At 38.6% G+C, this 26,566-nt stretch overlaps 1 protein-coding gene across 1 annotated transcript in view; it reads left to right on the top strand.

Annotated features, from left to right (window-relative positions):
* The window catches only part of GRM7 (glutamate metabotropic receptor 7), a 1,568,320-nt gene that overhangs the window by 1,301,721 nt on the left and 240,033 nt on the right, over positions 1-26,566 (top strand). Inside the window, exon 8 of the mRNA XM_007945853.2 lies at positions 24,718-25,653. Within this exon, the coding sequence (XP_007944044.1) occupies positions 24,718-25,653 (936 nt within the window). The remainder of the gene's footprint in view (positions 1-24,717; positions 25,654-26,566) is intronic.

The following is a 26,566-nucleotide window of genomic DNA, read 5'->3' as shown; positions in this document are numbered from 1 at the left end:
TTCAGTGCAGATCAGTGAGTAAGCACCAGCCCGCCGGTGCTTACCTTGCTCCTGGAGACCCGGTCCCTCTCGGGAGGGTAACAAGGGAAAGTGTTCACTGCAGATCAGTGAGTAAGCACAAGAACGCCCGTGCTTACCTCGCTCCTGGTTACTAAGCACAAGCCTGTCTCGTTACTTACTTGCATTTAATTCTGCAGCATTCCACAAAGGCAATTTCTTAACATTCATTTAAGAGCTACTGGCACATGTTTGAGGAGCTCTGGGGGCATAGTGCCTAAGGCATGTGACTGCTAATTAGAAGGCTGGTAGTTCAAACCCACTATCCACTTCTTTGAAGGAAGTTTGGACAATCTACTTCAGTAGTGATTCTGCCTGAGAAACCCAAGGAGGGGTCGCTATGAGTCGGATCCAACTCGATAGCAGTGAGGTTTTTTTTGGGGGGTGGGAGCAGGGAGGATATTTTTGCTACAGGCTGGATTCTCGTTAAGCATTAGGTATGATGGTGGATGAGATGGACTCTAGCATTGCCCTCAGGGAATTTAAAACTGAGTAAAAACACATTAAATGAGTAACACACAAATAAAATTAAATTATAAATTGTGATCAGCACTATGAAGAAAACCAACCTATCGAATTAGTTAGGGTACATAATCCACCCCAAATCTCAGCAGCTTAGCATAACAAAGGCAATTTCTCATTCATGTCACAGTCTAGGGTGGATAGGCAGTGGAGACAAGTGTTGGCATGAAGATGGGAGGCCCATGCTATAAAGATTTCATGCACTCTCTCATAGACCTTCCATTAGGTAGCACTGCCATTTCTGGATCCTCATCTCTTCTCTGCATTAACCAGGCTGGCAGTGAAAGGACAAAGCATTGGCAGTGATAACTTCTATGGACAGGCCTGCAAGTAGACACACCACTTCTGCTTATAGTGTGAGTACAAGGAGACTGGGAAATATTGTCCATCAAACCCACCAGCCACTTCTTGGAAGGAAGATTGGGTGATCTACTTTCGTAGTAATACCACCTCGGAAACCCACGGAGGGGTCGCTATGAGTCAGATCCAACTCGATGGCAGTTTTTTTTTTTTTTTTTGGTTTGGTGTGACTTTGAAGAATCTGTAAATGGTTTCAGCCACAGGGACAGAAATAGAGACTAGAGAAGAGATTGCCTTAGGGTGGGGAGAAGAGTATCTCTGAGAAAATGATTAAAAGTTCAGGTTCTAGGTTCAGACTGCCTGTGTTTTCTGCTGGCTCTGCCACTTGCTTCTACCATGATGGGTCTCCTCCACTCTCTTGGGCTTGGATTTAGTTCCCAAGATTCTATATGCCTCATCTTCCTAAACTGTCAAATGTGAGTGATAGTAGAGTGGTTGAGAACAGTCAAAATAAATACCCCATGCAATCAGTAAATAACTGTTAGCATAGAACCTTACTGGTTCATTCTAAGGATCCCATTGTTATTGTTGTTGTTAATTGCAGTTGTGAATCACCCTCAGACTCTTGGTGACTTTATGTGCAATTGAATGAAATGTTGCCAGTCACACACTTTCTGTGAATTGCGCTGTTGTGATCTATAGGATTTTCATTGACTGGTATTCAGAAGTAGATCACTAGGCCTTACATATCTTGATTCATCATTCTGGTAATGTTTTAAGGCAGATAATCTATTGATTGATCAAATCAGGTAAATGTTCTGAAGAGTTCAGTGCTAGCTTAAGAATGCAGTTAATTACAAGGAAAGTATGTGGTTGGTCACAGGTTTGTATGAAACCAAAAACTTTTCCAGGCTTTCCACCACACACACACACACAATTTCCTCTATACCTACTTTGAATTGATTTTGATTCCTTTGAATTACATGGCATTTCTGCCTAAAGAGAGCCTATAATTCCTATTAGGAAGATGCTGGTTATAATTCCAAAATTAAATTTCAAACAAGATGCCCTGGATCTATAGAAGTGGTGGGTTTGGGATTGCCTTTTGCCATCAAGAGATGAGAGACCCTGGGCTGGGCTAAAGAGATTCATTTTTATATGTATGGCAGGGCTGGTGTGGCCCTGGCCTTGTGGGATGGGTAGAGTCGTCAAGTGGAGATGGAGAGAAAGGAGAGAGGGAGACAGAAGAGATTGATTAAAAACATACTAGAGCTATTATTAACTCTATTACCTTTAGAAACCTACCTTTGCCCATGCAAACAGTAACCAAAAGCCAAATTAAGCATACTTAGTAGCAGTAAAAGACTTAAGCTCATTAACAGTCTTCAAAAAATGTATAATTAGTATTATCAAAAATAATTCTGAATATGGTCATGAATATGCAAAGCTCTCTTTCATCCTCTTAAGCAAGACATATCCAAAGCAGTCAACTCTTTTCATATCTGAGCACAGCACCAGTGGGCCATAGACGTGGGTGAGGAAGAGACTCTGAGAAATAAACAGGATCAATATTTAATGATTGATGTTTTGAACTCTTTTGAGATCCTTTTCTTTCCCCTTCATGTCTCTCCTGAAAAAAAAAAAAAAATACATATATATATACACACACACAGAGTATTATATAAATTAACATAAGCAATGCAGTCAGTGAAGATGTTTTCAGAAATCCATTTAAACATGATAACGAATTGATAAGTGTTTGCCTCTGGAGAAGTTGGTTTCAAGGAGACAGAGAGGTTGACTTTTTATAGTATAAAATTATGCACTTCTTGAGATTTTAGAATGTGTGTAGCTAAATGCATTTTTAAAAGTCTATTATTTTTGTGTCCAGAAATGTAGCAAGATGTAAATAAGAAGATCATGAACTCAGACATTTAACTTCCTGGGCCTGAGTGTCTTCATTCACAGAGCACAAGAAATAATTCTTACCTTGAAGGGTTTTTAATGAGGATTTGGGAGAGAATATATGTAATATCTGGAATATGTGGAGTCTCAATAATACTAATTTTATTATGGAAAAGCAAAAGCCCTTTGATAGGCTGTAGCTAAATAAAATTTACTATGGCTAAGTTTTAGATCTCAAGAAGTTTTACACGTAAAATTTTTTGCTGTTTTTAGCTGCTTTCAAGTTGGACTCCAACTCATGGTGATCCCATGCACAATGGAAGGAAATGTTGTGTGGTCCTGTGTCCTCCCTATGATCAGTTGTGGACAAGACCATTGTGTTCCATAGGGTTTTCGTTGGCTGATTTTCAGAAGTGAATCCCTAGGCCTTTCATCCTACTCCATCTTACTCTAGAAGCTCCTCTGAAACCTCTTCATCATCACAGCAACACGCAACCTGCACGGACAGATGGGTGGTAGCTGTTCATGAGGTCCTGACTGACTCAGTGTTCCAACACATAAAGAAAGAAGGGCCTCCAGTAGTAACTGAGTGTTTGTAAGCCATAGAATTCCATAACTCTAGGAAAGTAATCCTGATGAATCAGTGGTTAGGCACTTGGCTGCTAACCAAAAACTTTAACGATTCAAACCCACCAGCTACTCCATGGAAGAAAGATGTGGTGATCTGCTTACTTAATGATTATGACCTTGGAAACCCTGTAGGAGAGCTCTGCTTTATCTTATACGGTTGTTATGAGTGAGAATCAATTCACTGGCATTGGGCTAATCCTGGTGGAAAGAAAGGGAACAAGATAATAAAAATAACAAATAACAATAGCCTAATATTATGTTCTGGTGGCATAGTACCTAAGGCATTTGACTGCTAACCAGAAGGCTGATGGTTCAAGCCCACCAACCACTCCTCAGAAAAAAGGTTAGGCAATCTACTTCTGTAGTAATACTGCCTGGGAAGCCCAAGGAGGGGTCGCTATGAGTCGGATCAGACTCCATGGCAGTGCATTGCATTGTGTTTGCAATATTATGTTCAGAAAGCTTGTTTATCATACCAAGGGCCAAGTTAATTTCATCCTTGTCCTGTACATTTAAAAAGATAATTAGAGATTTATATATTTCAGTGGATCGTACTGACTAAATATTATTGACATAGTCTGCACATTAAACTATTATTGTTTCCAAGCTCTAGATTAAGAAACTAATTACAAAGCTTTCATAGTTAAATCCTAGCTGCCAAGTCTTATGAATACTGTAATGCTATCTATAAGGCTGAAAAAAATAGTTTAAACTGTTGACATGGTAACTGTTTTGTAAAAGCTATCTGTAAGGGTGTATTCAATTCTGGGAGCAGTCCTCAAGAATTGTGTTAAAATATAGTCATTGAAATCTGGGAAACTTGTTATTAAAAGCATGACCAGCAAAGTGGTTAATTTTCCTTTGAGAAGATGTCAATTAACCCTAATAAAATTATTTTGGTGCTGATGTTATTTAATCAAACATTACAAAATAATTGAGTTCTGAACAAATGGCTTATTATAGAAATGTGCAGGTTGGCAAGAAAAATTGGAGAGTGCATTTAAATAATGCACATATATTAACATTTACTTTTTTCATTAAAATGGGCAATTACCAAGGGACTCGGTACTAAGGGTGTCAGTAGGGTGTGTGGACTATACAGAGTTGCTTGGCTTTTCACTGAAGATGAAGTCAGATGCTCTGAAAATGTTAGCACTTTGAGGTTTGAAGGGGGAGAAGATGCTGCTTCTTATTCATCACTTACCAACTATGGGGTTGAGCCTAGGTACCATAAGCATGTTGCAATTTTCTGGTAACCTAAATTAAAGTTTGACAGTTTGAACTCATACAGTGACTCTGCAGAAGAAAGACTCGGCAAACTACTTCCATAAAGATTACAGCTAAGAATTGCATATCAGTTCTACCCTGAAATATATGAGGTGGCCATGAGTCCGAATTGACTCGACAACCACTAGTTTAGGTTTTGGGTAAGTAATGTATGTGGCTATGTACAAAAAAAGAGAACTGTTTTGGTCATGAAATATCATAATTTTAAACTCACATAGTGTTTTCCAGGGAATCATGTGCTATAAATTCATAGATTACAGTTATGTTTATCATAAGCAATCCTCAACCAACCAGAAACATCCTACCAATAAGGAGAGCATATGCCATTAAGTTGTCATATGCCATTAGTTTGTTTGCCAGAAAGTAGGTCTTTAGAAAAAAGGAGATTTGACCAAGAAATCATTATTTTTTCTTCCTGGAGGAAACACCTAAATGCCTAACTCAATTGTCCCTCACTCATAAAGGGAGAGAATAAATTGTAAGCCTACTGACAATCATATTCTTCCCAATGGGACATAAGTTGATCTTTATCTTCCTCTCTACTCTCCTATAAAGTATTGTTACCCTCACACAAAGATATGGGCACACTGCCTGTTTTTTTGTGTCTCTAACACCTTGCTGTCGAAGTGTGTTCCCCAGACCAGCAACATCATTTGGGACCTTGTTAAAAATGCATTATCTCAATGCCCACCCCAGACCAACTGAATCAGATTTTAACAAGATCTCCAGGGAACTTCTCTGCACATTGAAAGATGAGAAGCATTGAATTCCACAAGTCTTCTCTGTCTCTGAGCCTTTGTACTTGACCTATTACCTACTGGCCTCTAGACTCACAGACCTGCCACTTCCCATGTTTGGGTGCTCAATTTTCTGGTCACAGTTTAAAAACCATCATTTCTGCCTCCCTCCCTCATCTTCTCTCTAAAGGAATTGCCTTTGTGTCATGTTTTGTATTAAAAAAAAATGATAATAAAAAATAAATAAATAAAACCTGATGCCACGGAGTTGATTGATTTCAATTCATGGTGGCTTCATATGCTAAAAAGTAAAACTGACCCCAAAGGGTTTTCTTGGCTCTAATCTTTATGGAAGAAGATCACCATATCTTTCTTCCCCAGAGCTACTAGGTGAGTTCAAACTGTCAACCTTACAGCTAGTAGTCTGAGCCTAAACATTTGTACTACCCAGGGACCTTTTGCTGTGCGTTATTCATTTCCTGTTTAACACTTGTTATAGTATATATTTTATGATTTTGTTGTCTTGCTGTTACTTTGGCTGTCTCTCCTACTCTAAGTTTCTTGAAGTCAGAAATTTTATTGACTCGTGGTCAGTAAATAGCTGTTGAATTAATAATGGGCAAACTATTTTCCATGATCTAGTGTCTACCTGTCTGTGTCTCCAGTTGTTATCCTGTTCCCTCCTTCCTTCTTTGTTCTCTATGTTTCAGCTCAAATTAATCTACTTTTCTTGGTTCTCAGTGCTGCTATAATAGAAATGCCACAAATGGGTGGCTTCAGTGAACAGAAATTTATTTTCACACGGTTTAAGAGACTAGTAGTCCAAATTCAGGACTCTGGTTCTAGAGGTAGAACGTCTGGTGGCACAATGCCTAAGGCATTTATTTGACTGCTAACCAGAAGGTCAGTGATTCAAACCCTCCATCCACTCTATGAAAGGAAGATGGAGCAATCTACTTCCCTAAAGATTTACCACATCTGAAATCCAACAGGGGTCTCTATGAGTTGGAATAGAGTCAATGGCAGTGAGTTTGATTTGGTTTTTGCTTGGGTCTAGGGGCAGGCATTCTCTTTCTGTTGGCTCTGGGGGAAGGTCCTGGTATCTTTTCAGCTTCTGTTCCTCAGTTCCTTGACACTTTTCATGTGGTGTGGCATCTATCTATCTTCCCTCATCTGTGCATCCTTGCTGTTGTGTGTAATCTGCTTTTTTTATATCTCAAAAGAGACTGACTTAAGGCATACCATATTGATATGGTTACATTAACATAACAAAAGAAAACCCATTTTCAAATGGCATTATAACCACAAGTATGGAGGTTAGAACTTACAACACATATTTTGGGGAGACAAATTCAATGATAACATTACTTACAGCTCCCATCCTCATCCCCATCCCTTAGTCTAGTGCTTTCATGCTATATTGTATTCACTCAAGCTGCTCATGCTCCCGGATTGCCTTTTCCTCTTCTTGTCCCACTGAAGGACTTACATTCATCCTCAGAGACTCTCTGCTCCAATATTCTAGAAAAGGACCCTTAACGACCAATTGGACCACAATTGTATCTTGGATTATATTGAATTTTAATGAGATTCACATGCAAATTTCCACCGTGATACTGTGATCTTATTGAGGAAAAGGGAATAGGTGTTTCTCATATCTGTATTACCATTGTATAATATGATGCCTGGAACATAGAAACTGGTCAGTGAATGGCCTTTGACTTATGAGACAGGATGATAGAAGGATGATGCTACCTGTGTCTGCATCACGACCTGTATGCTTTTTTGTTGATTAAAAAGTACTTTTCTTACCCCTTTGGTTGCCTAGAAGTCCTGGAAAGGTAAATCTGAATCAAACAAAATGTTCACTTGTCTCATTTTCTAAAGTTGATCTAGCTTCTGAATATAACGATAAACAAATACATATGTATGATTGGTGTAGAGGCCACTTCTCTCTCAGCTTGGTGGACTTACAGATTTGTGAGATAATGGACTATATTTCTTAAATAGTCTAAGTGAATTATTATATATGTATGTGTGTGTGTATATATATATATGTATGTATATATATATACATACATATATATATATATACACACACATACATACATACATAGGAACTCTGATGGTATATTGCATTAGGCATTTGGCTGCTAACCAGAAGGCTGGTGGTTTAAACCTACCACCCATTCCTTAGAAGGAAGACTGGGCAATCTACTTCTGTAGAGATACTGCCTTGGACACCCGAGGAGGGGTCACTATGAGTCTAATCAACTTGACGTCACTGCCATTGAGTCAATTAAACTCATAGTGACCCCTCCCTGGGTGTCCGAGGTGATAACCACAGTGTTCTCTAAAACTCCTTAGGGCATGGAACAGGACTCAGTGGCAGTAGGTCACTATTTACTGAGGTATAAAAAGACCAAATCCATTGCCATCGAGTCAGTTCTGACTCAGGACAACTCAATGCGTTATAGAGTAGAACTGCTCCCTGGGCTTTCCTGGCTATAATCTTTACAGAAACTGATCACCAAGCAATTCTTCTGCAGTACCACTGGGTGAATTGGGACTGTCAACCTTTAGGTTAGTAGCTGATCACAAATTGTTTGTGCCACCCAGGGACCTCTGATGCAGTATGTTGTTGTTATGTGTCACTGAGTCAGCTCCTGATGTGGTATAACCAATACCAAATGACCATTTACCCACATATGTTGCTATAATATCCTCTGAGTGGACTCACTCACTCACTGCTGTTGAGTCAGATCCAACTCATAGCAACCCCTCCTTGGGTTTCCAAGGTGTTATCACTATGGAAGTAGATTGCCCAACCTTCCTTTCGAGGAGTGAGTTACTGAGTCTGAAATTCCAACTGCTCGAGTTATTTCTTCAGATTTAATGTGAAGGTGTCTGTTAAAGGGCCAACTATCCAAGTCACCATTGGACAGTACATACTTTAAAAACAATGCTTATTGATCAACCTTGAGAACATTATGCTGAGTGGAATAAGTTAGTCACAAATACTGTACAATCCCACATACATGGAATAGGAAAATATTTGGAGACCAAAGCATATTGGTGGTTAGGGAGGGCAACAAGAGAGTCATTGCTGTTAGTGGTAGAGAAATAATTTGAAAAAAGACAATGACAATTATTGGACAACATGGTGATGTAATCAATGTCACAGAATTATACATATAAAAATTATTGAATTGGCAAATGTTCTGTTATATGTATTTCTTAACTATTCAGTGTCCTAAGGAGTTTTGCAGAACACTGTGAAAGTGCAAACATCCACAGGTATACCACAATTAAAAGAAAAAAAAAAAAGTTCTTAATGATTTATGCTCAGTTTGTGAGGAACAGTGACCTCTCTTTCCCTGTAACACAGAGGTTGACTCTATAGTTTGACTCATCAGCAGCTCACCAGGAGGAAGTATCTGGCTCAGTCAGTCTTGCTAGCCTGAGTTGGGGAGAGAGTAGCAACTCCATAACAAAGGCATGGTGTCAACAAGCAAGTGAAAGCCACAACAAGCCTGCAATAATAGTTTTTCTTTTTAATTTAATAGTTTTAAAAAAGAAATAAAAGTTATTATTTTATTTAAATATTGTATATAAAACACTCTCATACATACAATCATATTTGTTTCTATCTGTAACTCCATTTTACTGATGAGGAAACTAAGCCTCAGAGAAATTAAGACTTCCCCAAGATGATTCAGCCTATGGTTCAGATCTCTAGCAACAAATTAGTATTTTTTAATATGTTCCAGTATTACCAGTTGCTGGGGAGTCAATTCAGACTCGTGGTGAGCCCATGTGTGTCAGAGTAGAACTGTGGTCCATAAGAGTTTTCAAGGTTGTGACCTTTCGGAAGTAGATCTCTAGGCCTTTATTCCAAGGCACCTCTACATGAATTAGAACTTCAACCTTTTTGTTAGTGCCTAAGCGTGAACCTTTTACACCTCCCAACAACTCCCAGAGTTTCTACTAGTCCATAAAAGAAACATTCTGAAAGGCAATGTTAGAAATCCAATCAAAGTATTAATAAACCAATTTACTCTTTCCCATAGTATTACTGGAGGAAAAGAAATTCTGCAGGATGTTGAGATAACAGATGTCACAGAAGTAGAAAGAATGATTCATTCCATAGCCAAATGAATTAGAAAGCACTGGGTTTAACCAGGGCATAATCTTTCATTAATAGCAAAACTTTTCAGTGTCTTTAATCAGTCGATGAGTATTATGGTTCCACTGATGTGGTAATATCAAATAGAGTGGCTTCCTTTTTTTCTAAATATGATATTGCAATATTGCAGAGTTAACACTTATGAGAATGAACTGTGGGATAGCTCCCCTAAACAATCTGTGTGAAAACAGTTTCTATCCTCTAGTTCAGAGAAGGCAAGCAAGAGATTCAGTAACTGGGAAAAAATAAAAAGGAGGGTGAAGAAACACAGATAAAGAAAATCAAAAGCCCTTCTGTCTCAGAAGGTAAACTGACTGATCAGCATTCTTCCCACTTACCTGGCAAAAAGCATGACTCACCCCAGGTGAGTGGGTGGAAAGCAATTTGCAAGTTGTCTTGAGTGTGAAAACCGAAGATGAATGGCTGAGCTGGTTAGAAAAGAAGATTTAGTAGCAGTGATATAAGGGCTTCCATTGTTCTTACTTGTATTATTTGTCATATTTAAAGCAAGTCAAATTTGGGAGACTCAGATAAAAAGGAAGAATAAGTAGTGTTCAAGGATACTAAGGAAGAAATCATTTTTTGAGGATTTATCCCCACATGTCCTAATCCTGAAAGTTCTCTCTTGGGGTAGAATCTGTCCCAAGTAGAATTTCACTTTTTAAACATTGTGGGGTGGAGGGTTGAAAAAAGAAAAGAAAAGGAAATTCATAGCACAATGGATTGAATTTTTAAGGTATTAAGTAGAGGAGGTAAGTGAGTGTTGTTAGTGACCGTTGAGTCATAAACCTTATGTATGACAGAATGAAACACAGTTGGGTCCTTTCCATCTTCATGAATTTTGGTATCTTTGAACCCATTGTTGTGGCCATTGTGCCAACCATCTCATTGAGGGTTTTCCTCATTTTCACTGATCTCCTACTTTTAGGAGTTTCAAAAAGTGAGAGGCATTTCTAGTTTGGAGGCTTTCAGGGAAGATTTGGGGGCATTTGAGCTAGTCACTGAAGAATTAGAGGGAAGCCTTGACAACTCAGAGGATGACTATAAACAAAATGATGCTAACAGAAATTTGGGACATTAAATGGAAGAAGGAAGGATATCCTTTGCTGGAAGAGCAATAGGAGTCTGTAGGGAATGTAGCCAGATGAGGCTAGAGGAGAAGGTCTGGGCTCTGTGACTTGAAAGCAAAAATGAGGTATCTGCATTGTTTCTAGTGGGCAATGAGGACTCTTCAAAGATTTTAATCCAGGGTGCAGTATAACCCAACTCATCTTTTAAGAGTCACTCTGGCAACTTTGACTACTAGTGATTGTATTAGTTTCCTGATGTTGTTAGATGCCATCCAGTTAGCTCTGACTCATAGCAACCCTATGTACAATAGCACAAAACACTGTCTGGCTCTGTGCCATCCTCAAAATCCTTGCTATGCTTGAGGTCATTATTGCAGCCACTGTGTTAATCCGTCTCATTGAGGGTCTTTCCCTTTTTTGCTTACCTTCTAATTTACCACACATGATATCCTTCTCCAGGGACTGGTCCCTTTGACACCACTCATCTGTCAGTTTGTCATACTGTGATGGCTTGCATGTCACTGTAAGACTGGAAGCTATGGCACTGGTATTCAAAATACCAGCAGGGTTACCCATAGTGGACAGGTTTCACTGGTGGTTCCAGACTAAGATAGCCTTGAGAAGAAGGATGAAGCCATCCACTTTTGGAAAAAATTGGCCACTGAAAACTTTATGAATCACAGTGAAACACTATCTGATTAGTTTCCTAGGGCTCCTATAACAAATCACCAGAAAGTGCATGTGTGTGGGGAGTGGGGTGTCTCTTGACCTGAAAGAAAGTTATTGTTTCACAGTGCTGGAAGCTAGTTGTCCTTATTCAGAATGCTGGAAGGGCCATGTGCTTTCTGAAGACTCTAAAGGAAGATGATTTCTCTTCTTTTCTGGGAGCTCCAGGCCACTTTCTTAACTTGCAACTACAGCATAACTCCATCTCTGCGTCTATCTTCATGTGACCATCTTCCTCTTTCTCTTTGTGTCTAGTCTCCTTTATGAGAATTTCACTGAGATGGGATTGTTGTAGTTAGTTGCCATCAAGTTGGCCCCAGACTCCCAAGAATCCCATGCATGTCAGAATGAAACACCTGCCCAGTCTGGCACCATCCCCATGATTGGTTTCAGATCCAATCATTGGTGCATAGAGTTTTCATTGGCTGATTTTTGGATGTAGATCACCAGGCCTTTCCTCCTAGTGTGTTGCAGTCAGGAAGCCCTGCTGAAGCCTGTTCAGCATAATAGAAATATACAGGCCTTCACTGTATGTGTGGTATGTTGACCAGGAACCCACCTACTTCAGTATGACCTTATGCTGACTTAAGTGATAACATCTCCAAAGATTTTATTTCCAAACAGGATTATGTTCACAGGTACCAGAGTTAGGACTTCAATATATCCTTTTGAATAGGACATAATTCAGTCTGTAGCAGTGATTGTCAGCTGCTATTCTAAGCCCAGAGTGAACATCAAAAACAAGATAAATTTTGTTCCTGCCCTTTTATGGACTTACATTCAAGTGAGTGGAAACTGACAAATAAGTAAACAGCAAAATGTTTAATTTTAGATTGTAATTGCTATCAAGAAGAATAAAGCCAAGAAGAAGAATTAGAAATAAATAAAGAAGACTCAAATCACAGCAATAAAATGACTTTAATAGACCAGTGTCATTATGGACAAAAAGGAAAGGAATTTACTTGAGAAAAATGGAATAAACATTGTGATTATTATATTTTGAGAACAAAAAGAAGAAAGGAATCAGAGTGTTACATAATAATCATGGTAGCTATAGCTCATTAATCTTTTACTATGTGCCAAACAATGTGCTTTGCATATATTAACTTTTTCAGTAAGTCTTGGAGCTTTGTTGTTGTTATATACCATTGAGTCATACCCAACTCATAGCGACCTCATTGCTATCTCCATTTCATAGAGTACCTCGGAAGGAAGATTGGGCAATCTACTTCCTTAGTGATACCACCTCGGATACCCAAGGAGGGGTTGCTGGAGTCAGATCTGACTCAAAGGCACATAACAACAACAACACAAAAAATGAGGTTGAGAAAACTTAACTGATTTAGACAAGGGAACAAGGGAACACTGCTAGGATTTAAGCTCATGCCCATCTCATTTCTACATTCAGGTTATTATATACTCTAATTTGGTTATTACCTAACAAGATCTGCTAGAAGATGTGGACAGATATAGATAAAAGGAAGGAAGATAATGTGTTCCATTGTAGATGTATAGATTCTGAAATACCATTAAAGCTGCTGGTGATATTTGACTGCAATAAATCAGAGAGAGAGGAGGACTGGAAATGGTCGTCTTAAAGTTCTTTACATGGATTAAGTTGATTATTGTACCCATGCAACATTATAATTTGTTGTTGTTATTGTTATTTGCCATCGAGTCGGCCCGACTCATAGTGACCCCTCCTTGGGTTTCCGAGGCAGTATCACTACGGAAGTAGGAATGCCCAACCTTCCTTCTGAGGAGTGGCTGGTGGGTTTGAACCACCAGCCTTCTGGTTAGCAGTCAAGTGCCTTAGGCACTATGCTACCAGAGCTCCTATAATAGAAAGTAAAAATTATTTAGGTAGATACTTTATCTCAGATACTACTTTGGTTTCTTATATTGTTGTTAGTTTTTGTTAGTTGCTTTCAAGTTGGCTCCAACCTGTGATGATCTCAGGTACAGCAGAAAGAAATGTTGTCTGGTCCTGTGCCATATTCATAATTGTTGGTCTGCTTAAGCCCACTGTTAAAGCCATTGGATATTGTGGGTGCCTTCCAACCTAGGGCTCTCACCTTCCAGCACTATATTGGACAATGCTTAATTTTTGGAAGTACATCACCAAGTCTTTATTTCTAACCTGTCTTGGTTTGGAAGCTTTACTGAAGCCTGTCCATCATGAATTATACTGTGGGTACTTGAAATATTGGTGGCATAGCTTCCAGGGTCATAGCAACATGATAGCCAGCACAGTACAACAACCTTATATACATTATCTCATTTAGTCTTTCTAATAAATATGATCAGGAAACTGAGATTCATCATTGTCAATTTGTCTTAGATAATAATGTCTGTAAGTGTTAGAACAAGTCTTTGATCCCAGGAAAGTTTGACTTCAAATATGAGTGATAGCTTGGCTTACCAAAGGAGAAAGTCAGGTTCAGAGAACAGCCAGGGACCTGTTGAGATTAAGCTCTGTCCTTTGCTTCAGGTTGCACATGACTTGTTTTTTCTCCCTTTTTGTGGTGTGTTCATTTCTCCTCTACCTAGTAATTAAGTGCTTCACATTTAATTCATTTCTTGTTTACTCAAGAAAATGCATATTACACATTAGTTGGAGAGATAGACTTTAATCAAGTCACATATTTGCATAATTAAAAATTGTGTTAAGTACCATGAAGAGGAATCTTTGAGAATTATAAAAAGGGATCAATCCATTCCACTAGAATAGGATCTTGCTGAACAAGAGTAGATGAGAAAAAGTTGTTGCAAAAAAACTTCATGGAACTAAAGTAAACCTGGAAGAACAAAGCCAGTTGATGTGTTCCTAACAGATTATATAGGGATATTGAGGAAGTTTAAGAGCAATGGGAAGCCATTGAAGAGACCAAACAGACAGAAGGGTGACATGATTAGATATGTACATTAAAAAGATCATGCTGCCTGTTGTACAGATAAGTGCAGATAATGGGATTAAGAGGTACTGGCTGGAATGGGAGATAAAGAAATAAGAGAGGAAACTTTCTTAAGAGTAATGCTAATCTCTCACTTGTCAGCTGCTAGTAGTAAAGGTGAGAAAAGAGGATTCAGTCTTTGAAGGCATCAATTTTGTCTATTATATTTCTGGAAGGTAAGACAGGCCCAGTACCTAGTAAGCATAGGTGTGTGTCACTTTATGTCCATAATGGGTTCTGAGATTTGGGTGTTATGTGAACAGCTTGGTCCTTGGGGCACATTGCTCCAGGGGCACTAGCCCATAGGCTGCTGTGCAGTGGGCCACTGACCAGCTCTTGCAGCAGACACCTCAAGTGACCACTAAGCCAATTTCTACCCAACTTTCACTGCCTTCTCTACTAAGCCAGCTGCAGGGAAGACCAGTTTGCTTGTGAGAACTTGCCTGAGGAGGGGACTGTGCAGATGAAGGGGGTCAAGGTTGTCCCAGACAGAGTTGGGGCTCCTAGGGCACAGATCTTTTCATCATCACCTTACAGAGACACCAGGAAAAAAATGTGAGGATTAGACATGCCAAGTCTCAGGACCCTAAGGAAACTGAGATTGAGGGTTTGCACCTGGCCCTCCAACACCACAGACTAGGTGGCTTCTGGGCCTTTTGCAGCAGCCCAGTAGAAATGGGGGTCTGACAGATATCTGATGTCCTGGCACTCAGAACCTGGCTGGCTCATGGATGTATATGTGGTCAGATATTGGCCAGATGAACATTACGCTATGCATACTTATACTCAATATATGTTTTGTTGGACAGATAAATTAACTAATGTGATTGTAAGAGATAAAACCAGTAGAACTTGTTAATTACTTTGATATGGAGACCAAGAGAAATGGAGGTGTCAAAAATGCCATGTTAGTTCTGGCTTGTGGAAAGATAACTCTGTTATGTATGAGGCTCTGTTTTTCTTTCCTTAGTTTTGGGAACATATTTTATTTTGCTGTTGTTATTGTTTTGTTTCATTTCTCTTGTAAAGGGGAAATATAGTAAATATTTTAGACTTTGCAGGCTGTATATTCAGAACTTTCAATTCTGTTATTTTAGCACAAAAGCAGCTATAAGACAATATGTAAATGATTGAACATAACTGTGTTGCAATAAAACTTTATTTGCAAAAGCAAACAGAGGTAGGATTTGGCCCATGAGCCATATTTTGCCAAACTCTGGTGAGATTATGGGTTTAGTTTTGAACAGTTGAATTTGAGGTGTCTCTGAGGCATCTGAGTGGGTATGTATATAACTATTCTTAAAGCCAGGCTTACAAAATACAAAATGATTTTCAAAAGCATTTAATGATTAGAACGAGATTAACTATGTACTCTTGATTGCTAAACATCTGTTGGGAAACTGTTCCCAGAAAAGAAAGAAATAGGAGATGATTTCTAGTTAGCTTAAATATTTTTCTGTAAGGAGCTGGTTTCTCTAGTGGCAATATTGTTTCAGAGTCAGAGAGTATCCTAACTGCACTCAGCAGATATAATCTGCTTGGCAATATAAATACATATTATTTTAAAAAAGGCATACACATTAAAATAAATCCAAAGATTTTACATAAGGCTGTTTTGATTCTTTTGAAAAAGAGAGAGCGGGAAGAAAAGAAAATTCCGTAGCTAAATAAAGTTGGCCCCTTTCAGCTAGGAATTGTTGTGTTGGTTGCCGGACATTCTGCTCTAACACATGGTGATCCCATGCAAAACAGAATGAAATGTGTGGTTGTGTGCCATCTTCATGATCATTGATATGCTTGAGTCCGTGGTTGCAACTGTTGTGTAGTACTTAGTGTGAAGACAAGTTTGAGAGCCACTGGCTTGCTTCTAGGTTGTCCTTCAGTTTATTACCTAGGTGGCTTGTCTTCCAGCCCTTGATTGGACTCAGTGTTCTGTTCTGTTATGATCCATAGGGTTTTTACTGGCTAATTGTTGGAAGTAGATCATCAGGCCTTTCTTCCTAGTGTGTTTTAGTCTGGAAGCTCTACTGAAATCTGTCCACTATGGTTGACCCTTCTGGTATTTGAAATGCCAGTGACATAGTTTCCACCATCATGACACACAAGCCACCATATACAGTATGGTAAACTAGCAGACAGATGGTAGAGCTGGGAGTATAGAAGTAAAAGTTTTCATAAATAAAGACCTGGACTTACTCACATGACTGTTCAATTAATCTAGAAGTTTTAAATTCTGCAAATTTCTAATAAAAACTCACCCCATTGCCTCATGTTCCTGAGGAAAATGCAGTCATAGAAATAGTAAATGTAGCTAATTTAGGCAGAACAACTATAAAATCTGTTCTTGAAGCATAACTGAATATACCTAGGACTCTTACAACTTGATTGGTTTTTAGAAAGCAACGTTTGCTTCACATGCAACATTTGTGTTTATTTACTTTATGTTCCCGGCCTCTGTCAGCATCTAATGTTGTTTGACCAATGATATTCATGAAAATAAAGTCCAGAGACTGATGGAGCAAATTTGCAATAACGTTACAACATTGTACTTCCCACTAAGTTATAATAACATATGACTGAGCATTTTCTGTGACCCATTTAGACATTTAATTAGAGATAGTGTACTTTAAGATCAAGAATAGAAGCAAGAGAAGTGAATACACAGTCATTAAGAAGATGGAACAGGACTGGACAATGTTTCATTCTGTTCTACATAATATTTCCATGATTCAGAGCCAACTTGATGACAACTAAGCACATCAACATGTTTGTTAAACAGCACCAAGGTTTTTTTCTGCATTGCAGTCCTTTGGAGAACCTAATTCAGTGGTTCCCAAACTTGTCTGCATATTGAAATCACCCGAGAACTTTAAAAAGCACTGATGCCCATTTCTTACCCCCAAGAGACTGTGATTTTAATTGGACTGGGCACGTGGCCTAGGCTTTGAGATTTTAGAAGAACCTCAAGTGATGCTAATGTACAGACAAGTTTGGGAACCACTGGCTTGCTTCAAGATTGTGCTTCAGCTTATTATCGACTCATCCACATCTTGGACCTCCAGTGGTCTTGGCAGAGAGATGAGTCTACTGTGGTTAAAAATCATTCCCAATAACTTTGTGCATGAAGCTTTTTTTTCCTAGAGTACATAAAAAGGATCATTTCCATAATTATTTTGAATAAGTAGATTCTGAATTAAACAGTGCTTTTATTGTAACATAAGAGTTCCCGAATTCTGCTTTATAGTCTAGTCATGCTGCCTAATGTGTAAAACTAGGGGCTGAGTTATCAAAGCCCTTGAGACGCTGGAAGGTTCCTATTCTAGCCCATGATAGCCTCTTGTACCCACTCCCCACCAGAGCCAAACGGTGTTCTTTTGTAGAACTGAAAGTTCAACGTGCCTGTGCATGTTTGTTGAAAGACTTTTCCCATAAATTAAATATGACAAATGTATTTTAATGAACAAATGGAATTTTAATAAGAAAGCTCTTTTTAAATTAGCTCATTCTATTAACAGCTAATAAGTAAAAATAATATTGCAGAGAAATGTGCAATAAAAGCACCAGCCTGCTCAATCTACAGAGTAAACTTTGAAAATGTGCAAATGGTATTTCACCAAAGAAAATAACCCTTGAGTGATAAACTTTTCTTTCAGATAGAAAGTGTCTGTGTGGAGAAAGGAACAGATCGCTTCTAGATAAAAATGGATACACCAAGCAGTATTTTTAAAAACTCTCTGTTTTTGATTTCTGTGTTTGGCAGCAACACAGCAGCTAATTTGGTTTGATTTTAAAATTCCAGTGATTATAAGGCATGCACATCATCTGTGGAATAACTCCCTGTCTCTACTAGAGCCAGACCTCAGTTTTTCTTTGCCACACTCATGTGCGCAACAACTTTAGCTGACAGGTACTTTTTCATTGTTTCTGCTACAGCCAGAAGCAATAGAGTCAAAACTGGTTTTCTGAGTCCAAGATTTTCCTCCCATTTTCTGACCATTCTCAGAAGACAAGGAAGTATGTTTCCAATTGTGTGGGAGTCGACAGTTCCCTTTACTTGTGGAGTTACCTGCTATCCACGAAAGAACTTGAATCATTGGATAATTATCTAATAATTTTAGAACTTCTCCACGAGTTGCATGCAGGAAGAATAAAGAATGTAATAGAAGGCTTTGATTGCTAAGAATCAGTTAACCATTAAGAAAAGGAAAGTTTATAATTTCTGATCTAAATTTCAAGAGTAAAGGATGCCAGTTTTAGTATACTTGGTAATGGTTTCAACAAGGACACATTCTTTTTATCTATCTCTTTTGCCATCCTCAGCACATTATCTTTGTTCCTTAAGTTTGACTTTTCATAGCTGCAAAATGGCTGCTGCAGCATCAAGCACATAACATCTATGTTTAAAGGCTGAAGACAGCGTATCTTTCATTGTGTTTCTTTTCTAAGAATGAAGAACAACTTCCCAGAATTCTACAACAGACTTACCCTTGCTTTAATAGCACACAGCAGAACTGCATAATTTTTTCTTTCCTAAACCATTTATCCATCTATCCATATAATCTGTGTGCCATGCATGGTGTTAATTGGTGTTCTGGAGGCACAGTGTTAAGGCTCAGTTGCTAATTGAAAGGTTGGTGGCTCTAATCCACCCAGCAGCTCCACAGAAGAAAGGCCTAGTGATTTTCTTCCATGAAGATTACAGCAAAGAACTTATGAGTCAATATTACTCTGTCACATGGGGTTGTTATCAGTCGGAATGAACTCAGTAACACTCAACAACAACAACCTGTTAAGTTCCATCCTCTTGCCAAGAGCTGGCATCTCAATAGCTCTTGCTCGTGAGCCAGCTACAGAGCAAATTCAGTATCCTGTAACTATAAGCTGTAGGTGTCCAGAAGGAAAATGTGTTCTTTTTGGGACTTTAAGCCCATATTTTCTAATGAAGATGACGTACATCCCACTTTTTATGCTAATCTTGCTGCACCTTAGATATGGCTTTCCAACTAAATGAAGCACAATTCAATTGCAGAGTTCAGAATAAATTTTGAATTTGCATTCCTACTAGCCCTCTGGCAAAGTAAATTGACATTATAGTTGATATTTTCATAGATTTAAATGATTATCCTCCCATAAATAGATGCCCATGGGCTTTTGCAGCTGATTATTTCTTTTTAGGAAACAAGGCAGGGCGTTTGTGTAGATGGTTATAGATATACACATATAATCATATGTGTTGCTTTAACAACATTCTCACTTACTGAAGCTTTTAAAGGGTAGCTCGTACCTTCATGGGGCATGGATTATATTTTCAATAATGATCTTTGTTGGCAAAACAAGTAAATTAGACTTCTGTTCCTTTGTAACAAGAGTTAACTTTGTTAGTTTATTATATACAATTAAATTGAGTTGAGATCTACTTTAAATGAAAATTGAAAACAAATTAAGTAATCAGTCAATGTAACATTTGTGGTTACAGCTCTCATATATATTTGGATAAGTTGACAAAAAAAAGCTGTTTGGCATTATTGGGCAATGTATTTTATTCTGAGGAGAAAAAAAATAGTGAGCTGGCAACATTTGAAATTGGCTGTAAAATATTATGTACAATTATCATTTGTTTTTATATTTGTATGAATCCTGCATTTATTCCCAGAGATCAAGTAATCATATGACATATTGGTTTCCACTAGTATTACAATAAGGCAATCTCATGTTAACTAATGAAATTTATCTATTTTTGTTGTTGTTGTTGTTGTTGTTGTTGTTCATCTTTCTTAGTAACCAAGAGCAGGATCTTTAATTTGACATTTGGAAATATCTATATAAAAAATTCCAATTTTTAAGGCCCCAACTTGTTGAAATATGACAGTTGTAAAGTGAGTGTACATCTTTTTCTCTCTTATTACAAGTTATTTCCTTAATTTTATGAGTTTGGGAAGGCTGCCAGTGACTTTACGGCCTCAACAATGATAATGTCCAGAAAGCCATGATTATGTTTTATGTTTAGTTAGATTTATCACTGCTGACTAGGATTTGTACTCAGGCAAATGTGTTCACACTAGAGCTATCTGAAGATTCTTGAGGCTCTGGTTAAAGTTTAAATTCAATCATTAGAAGGTTTTGATAGTTCATGAAGTTTAATCTTTGAGCCCCCTTTTTTTTGAGAGTTAAATATATTTGATTAATATTTTGAATGTAGCTCATATTCAAGTAATGATGGAAGCATTGCACCCTGCTCGGTATTGCATCCTGTGTTAACACAGCACTGAAATTCCAGTAAGCAATTAATAATAATAAATTATAAATGATTTTCTTTCCCTTTTAGCTCTCAAAATTTTATGTTTAAAATATGCCATAGAAGTTCCAGTTTGTTTGACCTCTGCTTTGGTTCAATGCTATTAAAATTTCAATTGACTAGGTATGGGAAAAATCGGCCATACTTGTTAATTGGAATTCATTCCATAAAATGATTTGCTAGCTAAGTACATCTTTTACAACTTACGGATACTGAAAACTATTTAGCAAGTGTAAGATTCAGAACTCTTGGTTGCAAGTAACCAAAATGCAATTCAAAGTGGTTTCAACAAAAGACAATTTACTGATTTATTTAATGGCGTATTGTCTTCATGTGCCATTGAATGGATTCCAAGTCATAGTGATCCCACCTTTTACAGAGTAGAACTGTCCCTCAGGGTTTTCTAGGCTGTTATATTTACAGGAGAAGATAGCCTGGTCTTTCTCCAAGGAGAACCACCAATCTTTCAGTTAGCAGCCGAGCACTTAACCATTGAATCACCAGGGCTCCTTACATGGCATAGTCCAGGTGAATTCCTACCTCAGGCATAGTTATATACAGGAGCTTAAACAGAGTCATGAGTAATCTTTCTCTATATACCTCCACTTAGCATTCCTGTGTGTTGATTTCTTCTCTAATTTTTTTTTCCTTCTTGCAGCCATGATTTCCAGCAAGCTTACATCCTGAAAACTGTACATCTAACAAAGATGTTTATTCCATGTAATCTCAATAAAAATTATGAAATTAAGTTCTATTACCTAGGACATAATGATTTCCAACCCTGATCCAACCTCGGAGGCTGGCAGGTTGGAATACATCAGTGCTTTACAGAGTATAGTCCCTGGAGAATTCCCAGCAACAGCAGCATCTGGGAACTTGTTAGAAATGCACATTCTTGGTCCCACCCTAACCCCACCCCATTTCCCTGGCATCGGATCTGACTTCTAGCAACCCCTCACTACAGAAGTAGATTGCCTAATCTTCCTTCAGAGGAGCAAATCAGAAAATTTGCGATAGGAGCCCAGAAATTTGTGTTGTAGCAAGGCTTTCAGATGATTCTGTTGCTCACTCAAGTTTGAGAACCATTGCAATGTACAGATCATTGTATTGCACTTGGCTTTATTGCAGTTTGAAGATATTGTGCTTTTTACAAATTGAGGGTTTGTGTCAATCCTGCATCTAGCAATTCTACTGACACCATTTTTCTAACAGCATGTGCTGGTTTTATGTCTCTCTGTGACACTTTGGTAATTCTCACAATATTTCAATTTTAATATGCATTAAAACAAAACAAGCCAAACTCACTGTCATTGAGTCTATTGCAACTCTTACATACCTCTCCTTGGGTTTCCGAGGCAGTATTCTACAGAAGTAGATTCCCCAATTTTCCTCCCGAGGAGTGGCTGGTGGTTTTGAACTGCCAGCCTTATGGTTAGCAGTCAGCTGCCTTAGGCACTATGCATGAGGATAGCAAAAATTTTGTGTAACTTTCTTTCTTGTCATACTTGTTTTGTTGCAGAGGTCTAGAACTGAACCCACAATATCTCTGAGGTATGCTTGTACTAATTAGCCAGACCATGGTAATGTGCTCAACCCTAGGGCTTCAGTATAAATTCAACTTGACAGAAAACACATGGAAAATAAATCTTACGACCTCCTATCAGTGATGGGGAAGAGCAGATGTGGTTCAGGCAAAGATGAGAGACACTCACTAGAATGATATTTGACCCCAATAATAAAGTTTTCCATTTCTATTATTTCCTGGAAGATTGCTGATTATGAATTTTCCTCAAAAAAAAAAAAAAGGAACTACGTTTCTAGTTAGGCAAATATACTTTCATGTTGTTCTAGGATGTAATTAATGTTTCAGTTTAAATTCCATAATCAAAGTAGGTGAATGGACAGTATCAAATTATTTTCCCATTGAATATTTCTGAACTCTTAACCCAAACTCATCACTGTCAAGTCAATTCCAACTCACAGTGATCTGACAGGACAGAGTAAAACTGCCCATAGCGTTTCCAAGGCTGTAAATCTTTACAGAAGTAGACCATCATATCTTTCTCCTATGGAGCAGCTGACGAGTTTGAACTGCCCACCTTTTGGTTAACAGCCAAGTGCTTAATCACTGCATTGCCACAGTTCTTTTCTGAGCTCTTAGAGTACAAAAAAAAAAAAAAAAAGCCCAGCTCTGTGGAGTTGATTCCAACTCATACCAATTCACATCACCTGATGTGACAGAATAGAACTGCCCCATAGGGTTTTCTAGACTGTTATTTTTATGGAAGGAGCACTGGTTGCAGCACAGTGGTTAGAGTTCAACTGCTGATCCTTAGAAATCATGTGGCACAGTTCTATTCTGTCCTAAAGGGTCACTATGAATCAGAATGGACTCGATGGCAGTAAGCTTGGTTTGGTTTGGAATCTTTACAAAAGCAGATCGCCAGGTCTTTCAGCAATGAACTTCTTTACTCTTCTGTGTTAAGTAATAGAATAGATTCACCCTGTACCAAAATTGCATGATCAAAGTGCCATCCTGCCTGTGGAATGTTAGGAAAAGTGGTTAGCATTGAAATATCGGCCAACATAATTGAAAAAACAAGTAAGAAAATAAGTACCTAATCAGGGAGATAACTCTATAGTTTTTCAGATTACTTAAGTTTTTTTTTTTTTTTTTTTTATGAACTTGGTTTGGAACACTTGCACTGACTATTTAGGAGGAGGCAATAGAGTTCATGTCGGTATTTCTCAATCTGTCTCTGTCTGATTTTAACAATACAAAAAAAAAAGTAATTATGTGGGTAAATAAAAATGTCAACTGAACCAAAAATAAACAGATAGATAGATAGATAGATAAATTTATGAGGAAGGGAGAAGAGGTCTCTAACAAATGGTTGGTACTTGACTACTAAACTAAAGTTTGGTAGTTTAAACCCATCCAGTGGTGTCACGGAAGAAAAGACTGGAAATTTGCTTCTGATGAAATTACATCCCAGAAAATACTACGGAGCACAGTTTTACTCTATAACCCATGAGGTTGCCATAAATTGAAATCAACTAGAAGGCAACACATTTGGTCTTTGGTTTGGAAGAATCTTCAGGCACTTGCTAAAATACAGACTCCAAGCCTCCTTTTCAAGATATTCTGATTTCAGAACTCTGAGATGGGAACAGGCCATCTGTATATGTAATAACTGTCACCCCAAAACCTACTGCCATAGAGTCATGCCCAACTCATAGTGACCCCCATAGGGTTTCCAAAGCTGTAAATCTTTACAGAAGTAGATTAACTCATTTTCCTCTCATGGAGCTTCTGGTGGGATTGAACCACTGACCTTCTTGTTAGCAGCCAACTGTCTTATCCACCATTCCACCAGAGGTCCTAATAATTGTCACAGAGAATTCTTAAAATCAGGCTCATTTAGAACATACTCTGTAGTGATGAAGAATAAAGATGTTGGATTCAGATGGCTCAGGGTCAAATCTGGGTTGTAGCCCTTACTAACCTGGGGGGGGTGATCACCAAGACAGTTGTCATTGTGTCATTTTCTAATCATGGAAACCCCATGTGTACCAGAGTAGAATAGTGCTCTGGGAGTTTTCAATGGCTGATTTTTCTAAAGTAATTTGTAGATTTTCCTTTGAAGGCACCTCTGGATGGACTCCAACCTCCAGCTTTTCTGTTGGCAGTGGTGTGCCACCTAAGGACCTTTCAACACCAAACCCTCTACTATCAAGATGATTCCTACTCCTAGTGACCCTATAGGACAGAGCAGAACTGTCATATAGGGTTTCCAAGGCTGTAAATCTTTATGGAAAAAGACTACCATGTTTTTATACCACAGGGCAGCTGGTGGGTTTGAACCACTTTCAATTAGTAGCTAAGTGCTTTAACCTCTGTATCACCAGGGCTCCTTTCAAGGACCTGTAGCTGAGGATAAATAATTTACTCTCATCAAGTCTGTAAATTAGCTTCGATAAGTACTGTTTATTTATCTCTTCTCTTGAATAATCTTCCCGTCTCTCCTTCTTATTTCTTACACTGCAGATAGAGGACATGCAGTGGGGCAAAGGGGTCCGAGAGATCCCTCCCTCTGTGTGCACACTACCATGTAAGCCTGGGCAAAGAAAGAAGACACAGAAGGGCACTCCTTGCTGCTGGACCTGTGAGCCATGTGATGGGTACCAATACCAGTTTGATGAGATGACCTGCCAGCATTGTCCCTATGACCAGAGGCCCAATGAAAACCGAACAGGCTGCCAGGACATCCCCATCATAAAACTGGAGTGGCATTCCCCCTGGGCTGTCATCCCAGTCTTCCTGGCAATGTTGGGCATCATCGCCACCATCTTTGTAATGGCCACGTTCATCCGCTACAATGACACTCCCATTGTTCGGGCATCTGGACGGGAACTCAGCTATGTTCTGTTGACAGGCATCTTCCTTTGCTACATTATCACTTTCCTGATGATTGCCAAACCAGATGTGGCAGTGTGTTCTTTTCGACGAGTTTTCCTGGGCTTGGGGATGTGCATCAGTTATGCAGCCCTTTTGACAAAGACCAATCGGATTTACCGCATATTTGAGCAGGGCAAGAAATCAGTGACAGCTCCCAGACTCATAAGCCCAACATCACAGCTGGCAATCACTTCCAGTTTAATATCAGTTCAGCTTTTAGGTGTTTTTATTTGGTTTGGTGTCGACCCGCCCAACATCATCATAGATTATGATGAACATAAGACAATGAATCCTGAGCAGGCCAGAGGAGTTCTCAAATGTGATATTACAGATCTCCAAATCATTTGCTCCTTGGGATATAGCATTCTTCTCATGGTCACATGTACTGTGTATGCCATCAAGACTCGGGGTGTCCCAGAGAATTTTAATGAAGCCAAGCCCATTGGATTTACTATGTATACAACATGTATAGTATGGCTAGCCTTCATTCCAATATTTTTTGGCACCGCTCAGTCAGCAGAAAAGGTAAGTGAAAATGCACACCACACTAAGCATTTCAAAACTGTATTCACTTTTATAAGGATTGAAAGCACATTGATTGTATAAAGTAAGAGGTTTTATATATGCAGAGTGAAGTATTCCTGAAGGCAGAAAAGCCCTGGATTAATAGCTATGGATGGTACAGGGGTATGAAACCTGCAGTAAAGTATGTTATATTTGTTCTACTGGAAATCAACCAGAGGTATCTTTCAAATTCAAGTTAATTATATTCATTATGGAATTATTTAATATAACATGAGATTATCTAATATAAATTTAATTTATGTATATTGAATGTTGCTATTAATTTGTCCCTCCTATCATTACACACATATTTTTTTAGAATAGGGAAAAATGACCATGGTGCCTCAGCTTCTAAGTGACTGTTTATGATGGCTATGCTTCCAAGTGAGTAGTGTTTATGATGGTTATCACTAGCCTCCATAAGGATGTTCTCTCTCTCCTCATGGATTGCCCAGGCTATCACTGTCAATCAGTTCTGACATGTAAGCTAGATCAGCATAGGTTTGCCCAAGTGCATGTACATAAAATATGGGTTAATATAGGAAAACTTTGATTATCATTCCACCTTAAGTTCCCTTGTTGTTACTGTTGTTGTTGTTGTTAGGTGCCATCGAGTTGGCTCCAACTCACAGTGATCCCATGTACAACAAAACAAAGCACTGCTCAGTCCTGTGCCAGCATCACAACCCTTGCTATACCTGAACCTATTGTTGCAGCCACTGTGTCAATCCGTCTCATTAAGGGCCTTCCCTCAACAGGTTACTGTTGCTAGCTACTGTCAAATCAGCCCCTGATACATGGTGACCCATTATAATGGAACAAAACATTGCCCTGTCTTGCACATTCCCATAATTGTTTGTTGATCATACTGTTG

This window comes from Orycteropus afer, unplaced genomic scaffold (assembly GCF_000298275.1).
Source record: "Orycteropus afer afer isolate SDZICR_OR568_19922 unplaced genomic scaffold, OryAfe1.0 scaffold00144, whole genome shotgun sequence".
In the NCBI taxonomy this organism is placed as follows: domain Eukaryota; kingdom Metazoa; phylum Chordata; class Mammalia; order Tubulidentata; family Orycteropodidae; genus Orycteropus; species Orycteropus afer.
This window is presented reverse-complemented; position numbering and strand designations above follow the sequence as displayed.